The sequence below is a fragment of the Quercus robur genome, chromosome 2 (assembly GCF_932294415.1).
Source record: "Quercus robur chromosome 2, dhQueRobu3.1, whole genome shotgun sequence".
Taxonomy (NCBI): domain Eukaryota; kingdom Viridiplantae; phylum Streptophyta; class Magnoliopsida; order Fagales; family Fagaceae; genus Quercus; species Quercus robur.
The window spans coordinates 54,281,894-54,298,069 of NC_065535.1; the positions used below are offsets into that span (position 1 = coordinate 54,281,894).

Genomic DNA, 16,176 nt, shown 5'->3' on the forward strand with positions numbered 1-16,176 from the left:
ATGGCAACCACCGAAACCATGCGAATATAAAATCAACTTTGACGGAGCGATGTTCAGTGAAGAAGATGAAGCAGGACTTGGCATCGTGGTCTGGGACTCAGCAGGTCAGGTTCTGGCGTCTTTGGCTGAAAAAAAATAAAAAAACCACGTTCAGTGGAGTGCTTGGAGATGATAGCAGCGAGATGGGCTGTGATTTTCGCAAAGGAAATTGGATTGCAGCAGTCCCGCTTTGAAGGTGACTCAGAGACTACTATAAAGGCACACAGGGTTATATATATGCTATTTTCATCTTTTGGTTACATAGTTGGGGATATCCTAATTTATGCTAACTCCTTGAGGTGTTTTTCTTTTTCTCACATGGTAAAGAAAGACAATGTTGTGGCTCATGTCTTAATTCAGGGAGTAAAATTGTCTTTTTCTTGATTAGTTTGAATGGAAATTATTTCATCAGGTGTAGATGCTTTTGTTTATGCTGATTTTTCAGCTTCTTAATAAAATTCAAGGCATAGTTTTTTTTCTAAAAAAAAAAAAAAAAAAAAAAAAAAAAAAAAAAAAAAACTCATCAAGTATTAACTTCATTACCTTTTCTCACAAAATAAAGTATTAACTTCGTTACCATGTTTACATTTTTCAATGACCAAAATTTTTTCTCTTAATTAAGAAATGAGATTTGGTAAGGGCTATATCCACCGTGCATTAACACTTTCAGTTATAGGAAGAATAAGAGTAAAAGAATGAATAGGACTCTATGACTCATTTAAATAAATGGACCCACTCCATCTCTCTTAAACTGTTCATTTAGGCTCTTTCACCCAAGGTTTGAGACTCGTTCAGTGAGTCAGTGATTGTATTACCTTTCATTCTTAATTTCCAGGAAAAGTAAGTGACTAAGTTAATTAGTTAGTGACTAAGTTCGTTGTTCTAATGCACCATAAAGAATAGCCATTTGATTTGCAATCATATATGTTACTCTTTTTTTTTTTTTTTTTTTTGGTGAGAGATATTTTTTAATATATAATATCCACCCCTAATGATGACAAAAATCTAATCTCAAGTCTCTTATTCGAGAATAAGAAACTTTACCAGTTGAGCTAATCAGAATTCACGTATATATTATCTTGTAACCTATACATTAGTATGATGTATTTATTAAAAAAAAAAAAAAAAAAAAATATGGTAGAAAAATAAATATAATTTTACACAAAAGATACAATGCTTTGGCAAGTCTAAAAGAACAAATCTTTTAGGCCTTTTCAACTTAATTTTGAGGTTAAAAACACACATTTTCCTCACTTACAAAAAAAAAATAAACTCTAGTAAAGTGTATGCAAAGACATTCTTTTTTGTTTCTGATTTTCTTTTGTTATTTTTTTATTTTAATAATTTGACAATTACAAAAACGGTGAATGAGGGATTTGAACTTTGTCATTTTCATTGAAAATGCTAGGAGGTGCTGATTGACATTTTCAATTGCACATATATATATATATATATATATATATATATTAATATGTAAAGTTTAGAGAAATTTCAATTAGAATCCAATTTTGCGTCATGTGTCTAAATTTATGTGAGGACCACACCATAATTATCTATTTAATATATATATATTAATATGTAAAGTTTAGAGAAATTTCAATTAGAATCCAATTTTGCGTCATGTGTCTAAATTTATGTGAGGACCACACCATAATTATCTATTTAACTTTGAACTATGTATCCACTTAAATTTTTTTAATTTTTGTACCAAGTGAGTTAATGAGTGCAAAATACTAAGATTGTAATGTTAAGGAACTATTGAATTAAAAAAAAAAAAAAAAAAAAAAAACGAATGACATATACTCAATAAAAATCACCGTTGTCAGTTTCTTTAAGACCTTCTCCCCTCTCCTGTTTGTGTGTTAAAAATACTTAGTATTCTAAAAAGAAAAAAAAATCACCACATGTTCTATCCTATTAAAAATTAGAAAAAAAAAATATCATAAGTAGTATTAAATTTAAGTAAGAATTTTAATATGTGACTAATTATGTTTACTTTAAAAAAAATTGACTAATTATTTATATTTTTATGATAAAAATTGTGTTTGATTTTAAATGTATTTATAAGTATGCATTAATGCATGTGGTACATACTATTTGTTTCTTAATAATTTGACTAATTATGTATAATTTTATACCAAGTGAGTTAATGAGTGCAAAATACTAAGAATCTAATTTTAATGAACTATAAAATTTTTTAAAAAATTACATATACTCAATAAAAATCACCACACGTTCTATCTTATTAAAAATTAGAAAAAAAAATGATCATAAGTAGTATTAAATTTAGGTAAGAATTTTAATATGTAACTTTTTGAAAAAAATAATTTGACTAATTATTTATATTTTTATGATAAAATTGTGTTTAATTTTAAATGTATTTATCTGTATGCATTAATGCATGTGTTACATGTTTTTTTTTAAGAGTAATGCTACATATACAAACTATTTTACAACATTTTTACAAACTACTGATGATGTGGCTTTAGCATTTTTCAAATAGTTATTGTAAGTAAAAATGTGATGTTAGTAATGAGTTCATATTAGAAGTAGTAAGAATTTGTCACATCAGCAGTTTGTAAAAATATTATAAAATAGTTTGTATAATTGTATCTGTAGCATTACTCTTTTTTTAATAATTTGACTAATTATTTACTATATTTTTATAATAATTAGTCTAATGAGCTGTTAACTCATTAATAATGCTATGCGTTACTTTTATGTCTAATTTTGGTGTTACAGCGAACATAATTTATAAACAATATTAATAAAAAATAATTTTATAGAGCTTTTATAAACTATTTATAAATTATTTATAAAAAATAATTTTTTTAATAATTTGACTAATTATTTACTATATTTTTATAATAACTAGTCTAATGAGTTGTTAACTCATTAATAATGCTATGTGTTACTTTTATGTCTAATTTTGGTGTTACAGCGAACATAATTTATAAACATTATTTATAAAAAATAATTTTATAGAGCTTTTATAAACTATTTATAAATTATTTATAAAAAATATTTTTTTTAATAATTTGACTAATTATTTACTATATTTTTATAATAATTAGTCTAATGAGCTGTTAACTCATTTAGAGCATCCGTAGCAGATGTTCCAAAAATTATGTCATTTTACCACATCAAATGCCTACTTTATTATTTTACCACATCATTTTACAACATTCCATTTATCAGATGTTTTATAATTCAATTATATACATTAAAATAATATTTACTACACATTAAAATAATATTTACTACTCATCAACACAATAAACAAACAACAAATAATATACCACATATCTTCCGTACCGTGGCAAATTGGACAACAAATAATATGCCACGGTACTGTTCAATGTTGCAAAAAAAAAAAACAATATCCCACATCTACTAAATGGGCTAAAATTGGGTTTGGTGTGGGATATGTGCCAAATATTTAGCATTTGGCACATATCCCACATCTAGTGTGGGTGCTCTTAATGCTATGTGTTACTTTTATGTCTAATTTTGGTGTAACAGCGAACATAATTTATAAACATTATTTATAAAAAATAATTTTATAGAGCTTTTATAAACTATTTATAAATTATTTATAAAAAATAATTAATGAGTTAACAGCATCACAGGAAACAGCTCATTAACCCACCACTATTTATAAAAAAATTATTTATAATGCTATATGTGTTACATGTACTTTTATAGAGCTTTTAGAAGGAGATAACAATTCGATGCCAAGTTGGATCAAAATCTTTAAATTTAGATGGAATTTTGAACCAGTCTGAGCTGTTAATGAGTTTTGGTGGTACACAAGTATCCAGAAACAAGGGGCCAGACCATTGGTTTATTAGTAGTAATGTATTTTAAAAATCCTTTAAGATTTCCAAATATAGCTCCCTATTAGTTAATTTTGAAAATATTTTCATATGATTTAAATCAAGACTCCCATTCAAACGCTGTAGCCAATAGCCACACACGTCTTTTGACTTTCTTGGAAAAAAATGAAAGGAAAGAAAGATAAAAATGGTAAGACATTGCAAGATGCCATTGAATGGCAGTAATACATTGGCAGCAATTAGCCAATTGCTGCACTTATTTCCAAAAATACATTCATAAGACAACCGACCTGTAGGCTATTATTGATCACAATTTTCCCACTCATAATTTTTTTTGTCCGGTTAATATTTTTACTATATCTATTAAAGGATTATTTTTAACAAAATTTTAATAGCATTTTTATGAAAGAAATAGTTAATAGATATTTTAAGTGTATTGGTATAAAAAAAAATTTTAATTTTTTATAAAAAAAATAACTGAATTTTTTGACAAATTTTTATATTTTATAAAAATTGTATCAAAACTTTTTTAAATTGATTCATTAACAAATGCTCACCTATTATCATAATATTTTTAAGAAATATAAAATATCTTGAAAATAATCCGTTTTTTTAATAAATTTTTTCAAAAGAAATTAAAAAAATATTTCTTGAACCTTGCCTATGTTAACTTTTTCCTTTTTTATATTTTTAATTTACTATTATTACTCTTTTTTTTTTTTTTTTTTTTTTTTTTTTTTAAACTTTGTGATGAGTAAGTGTGTACACGTACTTACTCAATAATAGACTGCTAGGCACCATACTAATAAATGATCTCTCACACGCGTACACTACAAAGAGATTGAGAATAATCATTCCAACCCAAGATCCGCAAAATGGGTCTAACGGAGAAGAACGAGGAGGAGGAGGAGATGAACAGGAGAAAGGAGGATGATCCAGAAGAAGCAGCAGCCAAGGAGTCATTGTCCATAGAGCAAATCTTCGCTAGCAAAGAGGTGCCTCCATGGCAAAAGCAGGTGACTATAAGAGCCTTGGTGGTGAGCTTCGTGTTGTCTATTCTGTTCACCTTCATAGTGATGAAGCTGAACCTGACCACTGGGATTATACCGTCCCTCAACGTGTCTGCTGGGCTTTTGGGGTTCTTCTTCATCAAGACTTGGACCAAGTTGGTTCAGAAATCTGGGATGTTAAAGCAGCCCTTTACAAGGCAAGAGAACACTGTTATTCAGACCTGCGTTGTCGCCTCTTCTGGCATTGCTTTTAGCGGTATGGGCTTCTCTCTTTACAATACATATATATATATATATATATATATATATATATATATATAACTGCTTTTCGTTAATATTAATGTTTGATCTGAAATATATATGTGTGTGGTTTTTCATTTCATGTTGTCAAAAAATATTTTTGAAACCTATCCTAAATCCTAATCCACAAAGTCAGATTTCTTTATGCTCAAACAAATATATTTTCTTTTGAATATGGTATTATTTACCATAATTCTTCTTATAGAAAGCAGATTATAGAAAACCACTGAATTACAACGCTCTCAATATGTAAACATGATTGTTTTTATTACTATTGTAATTTGAATGATATCATATCATGCTTTGGCGTTGGTTTTTAAAGTTTGTTGAAGCTACTGGAACTGGGATTTCATTTCTTGGAACTCGGCCCTTTAAGGCTTTAACGGTGGTTTCCCATTTTTTGGGGGTGAGAATATGAATATTATGTTCAGGGGTACAGAGTTGAAACTTGATATATAATTTACAAAATAAATAAAAGTACTACAATTGAAAAATGGTAATCATAATTAATTTAGCATGGATGTTAAAGAATTATGAGAAAAATTGTGATTTAATTGGACCATGATCCTTGGCCACGTGACCCTTATGACGTGAGTTAATATTCCACAATTGTGGGTCCCTAGTTGGTTGGTTCAATTCACAATTGTACAGCCTCTACTTTTTAGAATCAGAAATATTGTCAGACAATAATAGATAGAAGTGGGAAAGAGAAGTGCCTTTTTTTAGATATGGGGGGAAAGTAGTTCCGTACGTAAAGTAAAGAAAGCTATGAATGAAACCAAACTAACCAAAAATATGTGAACTTTAATGGCTTACGAAAAGGATAAAAGGATAAACAATTCAATGGTATCCGATCCTCTAACCGTGTGATATGGCTGCATCTATTCTAAGATAGGGGAGTATTACATTGTTATTTATTAATAGATAAAAAATAAATAAAAAAAAGTGTGAAGCTCAGGTTAGATTAGAGTAAAATTTTTATTTTGTATAAAAAAAAATAGATAAAAAATAATAAAAATTAAAATAAAGAGGGCATAGTAATTATTAAAGATTATTATATTTTTAAAAAATTGTTTGGATGTTTGTGGGGGCGGGGGAGGGGAGGAAGGGAAATGATCATATTACTATTATAAACTTTGAATAAGTTAAATATTTTGGTTTGTTTTGGTAAATTACATTTTACCACTCAAATTAACATTTAACGATTGCTTCCCATTAAATGCCTCGTCTATTATAAATTATTTTTAATTTATATTTATTTTATTATTTTTTTAAAGTATAAATATACTTTTATTCAACTTTAATTTTTAGTCTTAATATTATGAAGATTGATGATAATGATGATGATGAGCATTGTAATTTCATTTAGTTCTACTTAACACCAGATAATGATGATGATGAGCATTGTAATTTCATTTAGTTCTACTTAACACCATAAAAAAGGTACTTATTTTCCTTACACGAGTGCTAGACTTTGGATTACTAACTGGCCATCTTTGGCAAATATCGAAAGGCATTTTCATTGATTAGTTTGTTTCAAAGAGAGTTTAATCCCTAACATATATTTCGATTCAGTTCAAAGGACTATAACATCAGGTGAAGCAGATATGCTATTTTAGTCAGATTTCCTACTGGAGAGAGAGATTTGTTAGGGGGATGATGAATCTTCTAAATAATTAAGATATGATTGTATGCAACATTCAAGATTTGTAGTAGCCTACATGGAGGATTTTGAATATCTTGTAAAGGATAGAATCCTTAAGTTTGTGTCAATCATACTCAAAATTTAAATTGCATTCATATGAGAAACATGCAATCTTTTTACCAGGTCATATCTTGCTAAACTATCTTTTGTTGAGTTTGAATGAGCAGGCGGCTTCGGTAGTTACCTCTTCGGAATGAGTGAAGTTGTTGCTAAACAATCTTCAGAAGCTACCAGTGCAAAAGATATTAAGAACCCAGCATTAGGATGGATAATTGGGTTTATTTTTGTTGTTAGCTTTCTTGGCCTCTTCTCGGTGGTGCCTCTTCGAAAGGTAACATACAAAGAACCCAGTACTACTAGTCAAGAGCCATTTCTTGACCAATACATATCTCAACAACTGCTTGACTTGTTGGCATACTTTTCTGTTAGTTTCTACTACTATAAGTTCATACGTATTTAAATCCGCAACATGCCTTTCTATCTCTCTGTATTCCTCCATGAATTACACATTGGGGTTGATTCAAAGGTGAAAGTGTTTTTAAGAGGAATTAGGGTTTTTTTTTGGGCTTAAAAACCTTTTTCAATGGTCTTAGCAAAACTAGCATTGGATTTTTTTGGGGGTTCAGTTTATGGAAGAGTAAAAATAGCATAGAGTGCTTTGGCCTACGACATATTGGAATTCAAAATCTTCGGAGATGGGAGAAAGAACCCATAAATTTGGGAGATTATTTTGCAAATATGTTATATAACCATGAGTATGTCAATCACCATGAGTTATAGTATAGTTGAAACTTCCTTCTCCTTTTATAATGGGATAAAGGTTGAGGTCCTGGATCAAAACTCATTGAATGCGTGTTTTAACTTACTAATATAAAAAATCACGGGTTTGTCAATCAATATATGAAGTTGACATTTTTATTGCAAAGAGAAGGAACAAAAGTTCATACATAAGAATTATCCTCCATCGCTTGATCATACTTTTCATTTATGATTTATCTCATCTCTCTGAAGTCAAATCCATGAAAGTAAGGCATTTTTTTATTATATATATATATATATATATAGTAGTTGGGGTTGACTTTTGCCATGCATATATCCATGAACATGTGTAATATAAAATGACATTATGATTGAATCCGGTTTCATTTCCAACTTCTAACTTTTTATATCCTCTATACTTTTTGAATATATCTAATGTACAATATGGCACAGATTATGATCATCGACTTCAAATTGACATATCCAAGTGGCACTGCAACTGCCCATCTTATCAACAGCTTTCACACGCCTCAGGGTGCCAAGCTAGCAAAGTGAGGCCATGACACTCCTCATCAAAACACTTTCCTTTGTAATTTATTTCATAAACACATTAACTGGGTGATAACAATTTTTTACCATTATTTCATTATAGAAAACAAGTGAGAGCATTGGGCAAGTTCTTCTCCTTTAGCTTTCTTTGGGGTTTCTTCCAATGGTTCTTCACTGCAGGTGATGACTGTGGATTTGTAAGCTTCCCTACTTTTGGTCTCAAAGCCTATGAGAACAAGTATGTAACTCTCCTTTAGTACTTGTATTCAAGTATACATTTTTATAATTCATATGCTGAGGAAATCTAGAGAATGAGTATTGAGTTGCAATTGTTTTAATTGGATGGTACAATGATACTAATGTTGATTCTATTCATGCTTCTCGTGTGAAGAAGAAATTTGATACCCAACAACACGTATCAAACTATCAATAAACAATTAGCTATGTTTATTGGGTAATTCATTTGGTTCTTATCTTTGTTTAAGCTTGGTGGTCAAAATGGTGTTAAATAAATGATAAGGGCATTTGGTGTTCCTCTCAACTCTAGTCGTTTATCTTTATTTTAATTTTGAGTTTTTGTGGAAATCCAGGTTCTACTTTGATTTCTCAGCTACTTATGTTGGTGTTGGAATGATCTGTCCATATCTAATTAACATATCTCTACTTGTTGGAGCAATTCTTTCATGGGGTATCATGTGGCCTCTCATAGATAACAAAAAGGGCTCTTGGTACTCTGCAGATCTCAGCCCAAGTAGCCTACATGGCCTGCAAGGTTACAAGGTAACTCATCTTAATTTCCATGTTAATAAGTACAATAATGCTAAGACACAACATACATAACTTGTTGAATTGCTAAGATGTAACGTCACTTTCACTAGCATCACGTTTATTTTGCACCAATCCAATCTCCCACCTCAACAGTTGGGAAAATGTTATGAAATTTGTTGTTTCTTTAGACTCATTATAAAAAGCCTATGGTATTAATTGCTGGCATTAAGAAGGCTTTATGAGCTTCTGCTTCTTTCCTCTTTGTTGTAGGTCTTCATAGCTATAGCCATGATCCTTGGTGATGGCCTCTACAATTTCCTTAAAGTCCTTAGTCGAACTCTATTGGGTTTGTATAAACAACTAAGTAAGAAAGACTCAGGTGTAGTTATCCCTGTAGCAGGTAACTCCTCCCCTCAGAATACTCCGTCACAGTCTTATGATGACCAAATTCGGACCCAACTATTTCTCAAGGACCAGATTCCATTATGGCTTGCCATAGCTGGTTATGTGACTATAGCAATTATATCTGCTGCAACACTTCCCCATATATTTCATCAGCTCAAATGGTACTACATTGTTGTTATTTACATCATAGCACCACCATTAGCCTTTTGCAATGCTTATGGTTGTGGGCTGACAGACTGGTCCCTAGCATCCACATATGGAAAGCTAGCTATCTTCACGATTGGTGCATGGGCAGGTGCTTCTCAAGGTGGAGTTCTCGCAGGTCTAGCAGCATGTGGGGTCATGATGAACATTGTGTCCACAGCATCTGACTTAATGCAAGACTTTAAGACAGGTTACATGACATTGGCTTCACCAAGGTCCATGTTTGTGAGTCAAATTATTGGAACAGCAATGGGTTGCGTTATTTCTCCTTGTGTCTTCTGGCTCTTCTACAAGGCTTTTAATGGTCTTGGAACTCCAGATTCAGAATACCCTGCACCTTTTGCTCTTGTTTACCGTAACATGTCGATATTGGGTGTTCAGGGGTTCTCGGCTTTGCCAAAGCACTGCCTCACACTTTGCTACGTGTTCTTCATTGCAGCCGTAGTCATTAACGGTATTAGAGATGCAGTGGGAAAGAAAAGGGCTAGTTATATTCCACTTCCTATGGCAATGGCAATACCCTTTTATCTTGGATCTTACTTTGCCATTGATATGTGTGTAGGGAGCTTTATACTGTATGTGTGGGGGAAGTTAAACAAGGCTAAGGCTGATGCGTTTGGACCTGCTGTAGCATCTGGGTTGATTTGTGGGGACGGGATTTGGACTCTACCAAGTTCAATACTCGCTTTGGCAGGTGTCAATCCACCCATTTGCATGAAATTCTTATCGAGAGGAACAAATGTAAAGGTGGATGGTTTCTTAGCGTCTTAAGGGCCAGTCTGGATTGTTGTCGAAAATAGAGCTATTGTGTAGAGCTTTGCAAAAAGGATCTATTACTGAAAATTTGAAGGTGTTTGGTAAATTGCAGTTATAGAACTTAAAGCTAAAACAACTGTTTGTCCATTGTGAATCCACCATGTGCGTGTTCAATTCCCGCCGTTCACCCATGAAAATAAATAACAAAACTATTTTTTTTGTTTTTTTGTAAAGACCAAGAAACAAATTCTATTTTCTCTTTTATCCTATTTACTACGGCGACAAAGAATCAAATTATCACTGTATTTAATCATTTTTCTACTTCTTCTTCCAAGTGCAGGATAACCCCAAGGGGCTGCAGGTTTTTTTTCTACCAATTGGAGCCCTCACTTTACCACCCCTATGGGAATGGTCTACTACTATAGGACGCTTACCTAACCAACATTTAGATCCGGCTCTAGAAGTGGGAAATGGGAAATAACAAATTAGTACATTATAATGGTGATTTTTATTTTAGAAATACTAGACATAAAAATAAAAAGCATTTAGTAAGTATTACTATTTTATTTTTTTGTATATACTTATCATCCGACTTGAATCGAAATAACACTTGAAGACTTATCTATATATAAAATAATAGGTGAAGCAGAGAGTGTGTGAAATTGAATTTCAAATTAGAACTCTAATTTTGTGCCATGTGTCTAGAATCTGAAATTGAAGTTGAATTTTGCATCATGTGGCTAAATGTATGTGAACTCATTCTCATTAAAACCACTTCTATGTATCGGGTCAAGTGAGTTATTGTGCTAATTAAGTTTTTTCTTGATTTTGTAGTCAAACGTGAAAACCAAAGAGATTAATATCGGTGATAAGAACTTGGTTTGGGTACATTGCATAATTTCCAAAAAGATAGCAAAGCCAGAGTTTGCATCTTTGTTATAAATTGCTTACAAAGTTTGCATCTTTACATTTGCACTTAGTTTCGGATTAAAATGCTTTCTTTTTGGTTCTGACACTGAGTTTTGTTTACTATTCACTTAAAAAGTTTGCATCTTTACATTTGTTATAAATTGCTAATATGTGATTAGATGCACATTATGCCTAAAATTCACTGTCCTTATATTTGGCTTTTTGTTCAAATTTGGCACCTATAACAATGAAGAAAGCACTGCTGTGGAACGATGGATGATACTTTTTGCAGGCTGCAAAGGAACTTAGTGATCAATGGAATCTCACGCGAATTGGAGAGGACCCGGCTGTAGATGTCTGGATGACAGATGTGAGTCACTATGTTTTTAAAATGTTCAGTGAAGGTAAAGGTTATGAATAATGTAAATTTTTCGGAGAGAGATTTATTATTCTATATTTACGCAAGTTTGGTCGCCTTCTTGGAGTGGATCACTCCTCCCTGTCTTTCTACTAGAATTTTTTATTCAGATTGTTACAATTTAATTCAAAATTTTATTTGAATTTTCCTATTGTTGTTACTATCATATATCATCATTCCAATTGTTCAATTAGAATCTGAAATTGGAGTCCAATTTTACTATACACGTGTACAATCTAATTATTTTTAATTTTGCTATCATGTGCAGAAGCCAATGAGATGAAATTAATAACACATTAAACACTCATGCTTTGGGAATCAGTAGTACCAATCTAAATCCATTAGACCTACTTCGTGATAATACAACTATGAAGGATGTATAAAAACACGCACAAACCCCTCTCTCTATAAAAAGAGATTGGAGAGAATTTCTTTTCTTAGCCATGGAATTTCAGAGGTTTTTTCTTCACACAAATGCCCATCATGTTACAAAATGACCCATCATAAAACTACAAAATGAGTACAACTCTGAGGGTTTTTTTTTTTTTTTTTTAATTTTTAAATTTTTAAGCTGCGAAAATTTCAATCACCAATAGAGATTGAAGATTCAAAAGCATGAATGGATCTTTTGGATAAACATTGTCACCAAGGTTTATCTTTCTGTATAAAATATATATATTGCTAAGTTTTGTTAATGAAATTTTCTGGTTAATAATATGAATTTAGACTTAATTAAGCCTTTTAAACATGAATAAACTCATGATTAATAATATATCTATTCTCGTGCGGTAGCACGGGGCTACATACTAGTTAATAGTAATTGGTGCATTCCAATAAGAAATTGAGTTCAGACTGTTCATCACAGTTTGGTTTGTTTGCATTCTGGGGTGAGGGAAATTGCCCAATTAATTTTTCTTAAATGGGTTCAATGGATGGAAAATGCTATTAATTACATCATCTATTTTTAAAAAATGATAATTTATTTTAGAATTCATTTCAATTTTGTTCTCTTTTTTCCCCCTCTCCCCTATCTTATTATTGTATTTAATGGAAAATGTAGCAAATCTAAGGGCAAGTTTGGTTTGTAATGAGATTCTATTCATTTTCTATTTTCATTTTATGTACTCATTTTCTATACTCAAATTTTGTATTCATTTTTTGTTTCCATCTATTTTTTTGTTTGACATCATTTTTTGTTTTGTCTTTCCCTTGACACCTTTTTTTTTTTTTTTTTTTTTTTTTTTTTCTAATAACCACCAACAGAGAGAGAGAGAGAGAGAGAGAGAGAGAGAGAGAGAGAGAGAGAGAGAGTGTTCTTTGATGTGACAAGTAAGTAACAGTGGGACCCACAGATTTGATTTTTTTACGAAAATGACACTATATTTATTTTCAAGAAAATGAAAATACCAAAAAGTTGGAATTAGTTTTTTCTATTCAAATCCTATTTTTTTGGATATTAAAAATGCAAACTAAATACAAATACAAAACCAAACAAGTTTTTTAGTGATGTGTTCCATAAAAACTGAAAATGAATACAAAATACATCCATTTTTTGCTCAAACCAAACAGGTCATAAGTATCCTCACTTGGATAACAATTTTGTTGCAGAACTTTGTTTTTGTTTTTTGAATGTTACCATTGGTTACTGGTCGGCGACAACGTACGGATGCCAACTGATGACTGCCAGTCTTTGACACCATTAGCCACCGGTCACCTCTAGCTAGTCTTTGCCACTGTCGATCTCTGCCATTGCGGTCCGTTGGTGGCAGCCAGTCTAGCGGACATAACGATCGATGTAAGCTTTATTGTGTTATAATATTATTCGATAACAAAGTATGGCCACTCTAGTTTATTCACATAAATTTATTGTACTATAATATTATTTCCAGTAGCATTAACTTATTACTTTGCCGTATTGATCAATGTATTATAATATTATTTGATATTAATTCAGTAGGTGTGGGTCTTAGTTCAATAGTTTGTGACTTTTTTTGGTTTGTACTTTGTATATAAATACTAGATAGGGCTGCACATGCAAGACACATGCTGGCTTTAGTAAAAAAAAAAAAAAAACATAGCGATTAAGTTTAAATTTAGATTATATTTTTAACATGAATGCAAAATATAAATCAAATGATTTTTAAAGTATGTATATATTTTACCATCAAAAGAGACATTAAAGTGATCACATTTGAATGAAATACAAAGATTATAGTAGCTAACATAATACATCACAACATTATATATTAACATACTTCAAATATATACACGTGCTTTGAAAAGCACCGTATCAAAAGTATATATGATGTGCAAAAAGAACCCCAAAATGTTGATTCTAATAATAGACACATGGATTAACAAAAATGAGGTTATGTTTTGGCCACTTCATTTAGTTATATAAAAAGACAAAGTGATACATTATATAGGAATAATGTATCTATTTGTCTTTTGTATGTGCCTATTTTTTTCAACACAGTTCCAAAAGGACATGTCTTGCATTATATAGAGCTTTAAACTTCATTTTCATGGATTTTCTTGAGGCAGATCATGAATGGCAACGATGTTGAACTTATAGCACTATTCTGTAGGGATGTCCAACTTTACTACTCTCACTTGAATGAGAAACTTCTATTTAGAGGAGAGCATGGCAAAGCTTTCAATATTTTTGATTCCATCCTATAACCAAAAAAGTACTCAATACACATGGGCATTATTCACATATCTTAATGGAAACTAAAATTTTCAACTCTACAGTGTCAATAATAACTAAGAGTTCAAAACATTATCATCCACCTGTAAGATTTTAAGAAAATTTTATATGGCCCACATTTAAATGATAAATGAAAACTCATGTCTTTAGAATTTTATTTGTGAAAGATATTATGGTGAATAACAATTTCTAAATAACTCTCAATTGGTATAACCTCTTTGGTTAATAAAAACCTTCAAGTTGCAAGTTTTAAACTCTCTGATGAAAGGAGGGTTATGAAATAAATCTTAATTTAAAATGGTCCATAGTCTAGCCTATCTCCATCAAAAAGAAATATGTGAGGTAAAGGCCATAGACTTGAAGATACTTTTTATATACACTATCATATGGTGAATCTTATTTTTCTCTAAACACTTAAACAACTATAACTGGAGGTATGTTTATGTTATTTATTTTCTGCTACAACTCTAAATTTTATCTTACATTTGGTATCAGAGCCATCCTTCATGCTATGTTGTTTAGTGATTTTAATTAGTGAAATTTCTATTATTTCCAATTGCCACATGTTTATACGGTAAAAGTTTGTATACACTAATTTAATTTTGGGATGAAATTTAAGTTGTGCTCAATGCAAATATAGAGCATGTGTACTCTAAATCCTAGAGAACAAGTTTTGTTTTGCATCTTTATTGGTATATGTGTAACGAATTAATATTGAGTTTTGAGATTAGAAGTATCAATTTGAAATTCATAGGATTATTATTTATATAGAACTAGACAGGTTCAAAGGTAGACATGTTGTAGGACTTTATTTTCTCTGATCTTAAATTGTCCAAATATAGTATTTGACAATATGCTAATGTGGACTAGTGGGTAATTTGACTAAAATACATGCCAAGGCACTTATAGTTTTCATAAATTTGATTTTGGATTTTGAATTTTTGATATTCGCCAAGTGCTCATCCAAGCATTTATGTTTGTTTCCTGGATATAAAATCTTGATTATTTGGAAAATAATTTGTGACAGTATGATGGCTCATATGACAAACATGCCTCAATAATTTGTACAATTTTCAATTGTAAATTGCTTTAGAGACTATTTTTGTGGTCCACTATATTTGGCATGATAACACAAATTATCTTTATGTTTTGAAAACCATAACGTTTTACAATAAATTATGGGGATAAAGTTTATTGTTACATGTGAGATTTGGATCATTCAAGTGAGTAATTTATTTAATTGCATTTTAGGTTTCTTTGCAATTATCATGTATTGAAATATTATTTCATGTCATTTTTGAGTGCATACTGTCATGATCAATATTAGAATTGGTTGGTCTTTATGATGCTATTTGAGGTGGTGAATAACAAAATGACTTAGGAGTGTCCATAGCATCTTAAGCCATGATGATAATCACATGAAGAAATTTCTACAAGACTTCATTAGGAATAAAGGCATCTAAGTGGTAATTAATTCATGAAGATAATGACTTGGCCCCATAGGGAGGTTATTATTTTTATGATTTAATTGGACTAAGATGGTGAATGTAGCATTAAGATGAGATTTTTCCTAGGCCCATAGGTATAGAAAATTTGATTTTTAGTGTTTATATTTACTACTTTTATAAATAAAGTTTTATAGTAAATCCATGCATGATGCGCCTCTGCCTATAGGAAGGTTGAATTTACTACTAAATTGACATTGGTTAATTTAGAATTAAAGTTTAAGTTTCATAGCATTAAAGTTTTTTTTGTTTTTTTTTTTGGAATCCATGGATCTATGTTTTGGTACTCATGTGTATGAATCA

At 30.7% G+C, this 16,176-nt stretch overlaps 1 protein-coding gene across 1 annotated transcript; it reads left to right on the plus strand.

Moving 5' to 3' along the window:
- The first annotated feature begins 4,734 nt into the window (after nt 1-4,734).
- On the plus strand, nt 4,735-10,509 carry LOC126714029 (probable metal-nicotianamine transporter YSL7). Its single transcript, XM_050414019.1, has 6 exons — nt 4,735-5,141; nt 7,058-7,221; nt 8,103-8,200; nt 8,302-8,436; nt 8,789-8,978; nt 9,237-10,509. The coding sequence occupies exons 1-6, from the start codon at nt 4,751-4,753 to the stop codon at nt 10,344-10,346; spliced, it is 2,088 nt and encodes a 695-aa protein (XP_050269976.1). The 5' UTR covers nt 4,735-4,750; the 3' UTR covers nt 10,347-10,509.
- Nucleotides 10,510-16,176: the final 5,667 nt, after the last annotated feature.

Coding starts and splice junctions, on each gene's coding strand:
- LOC126714029 (XM_050414019.1), top strand. CDS start 4,751: ATGGGTCTAACGGAGAAGAACGAGGAGGAGGAGGAGATGAACAGGAGA. Junction 8,201..8,301: donor CAGGGTGCCAAGCTAGCAAA/GTGAGGCCATGA, acceptor ATTTCATTATAG/AAAACAAGTGAGAGCATTGG. Junction 8,437..8,788: donor CTCAAAGCCTATGAGAACAA/GTATGTAACTCT, acceptor GTGGAAATCCAG/GTTCTACTTTGATTTCTCAG.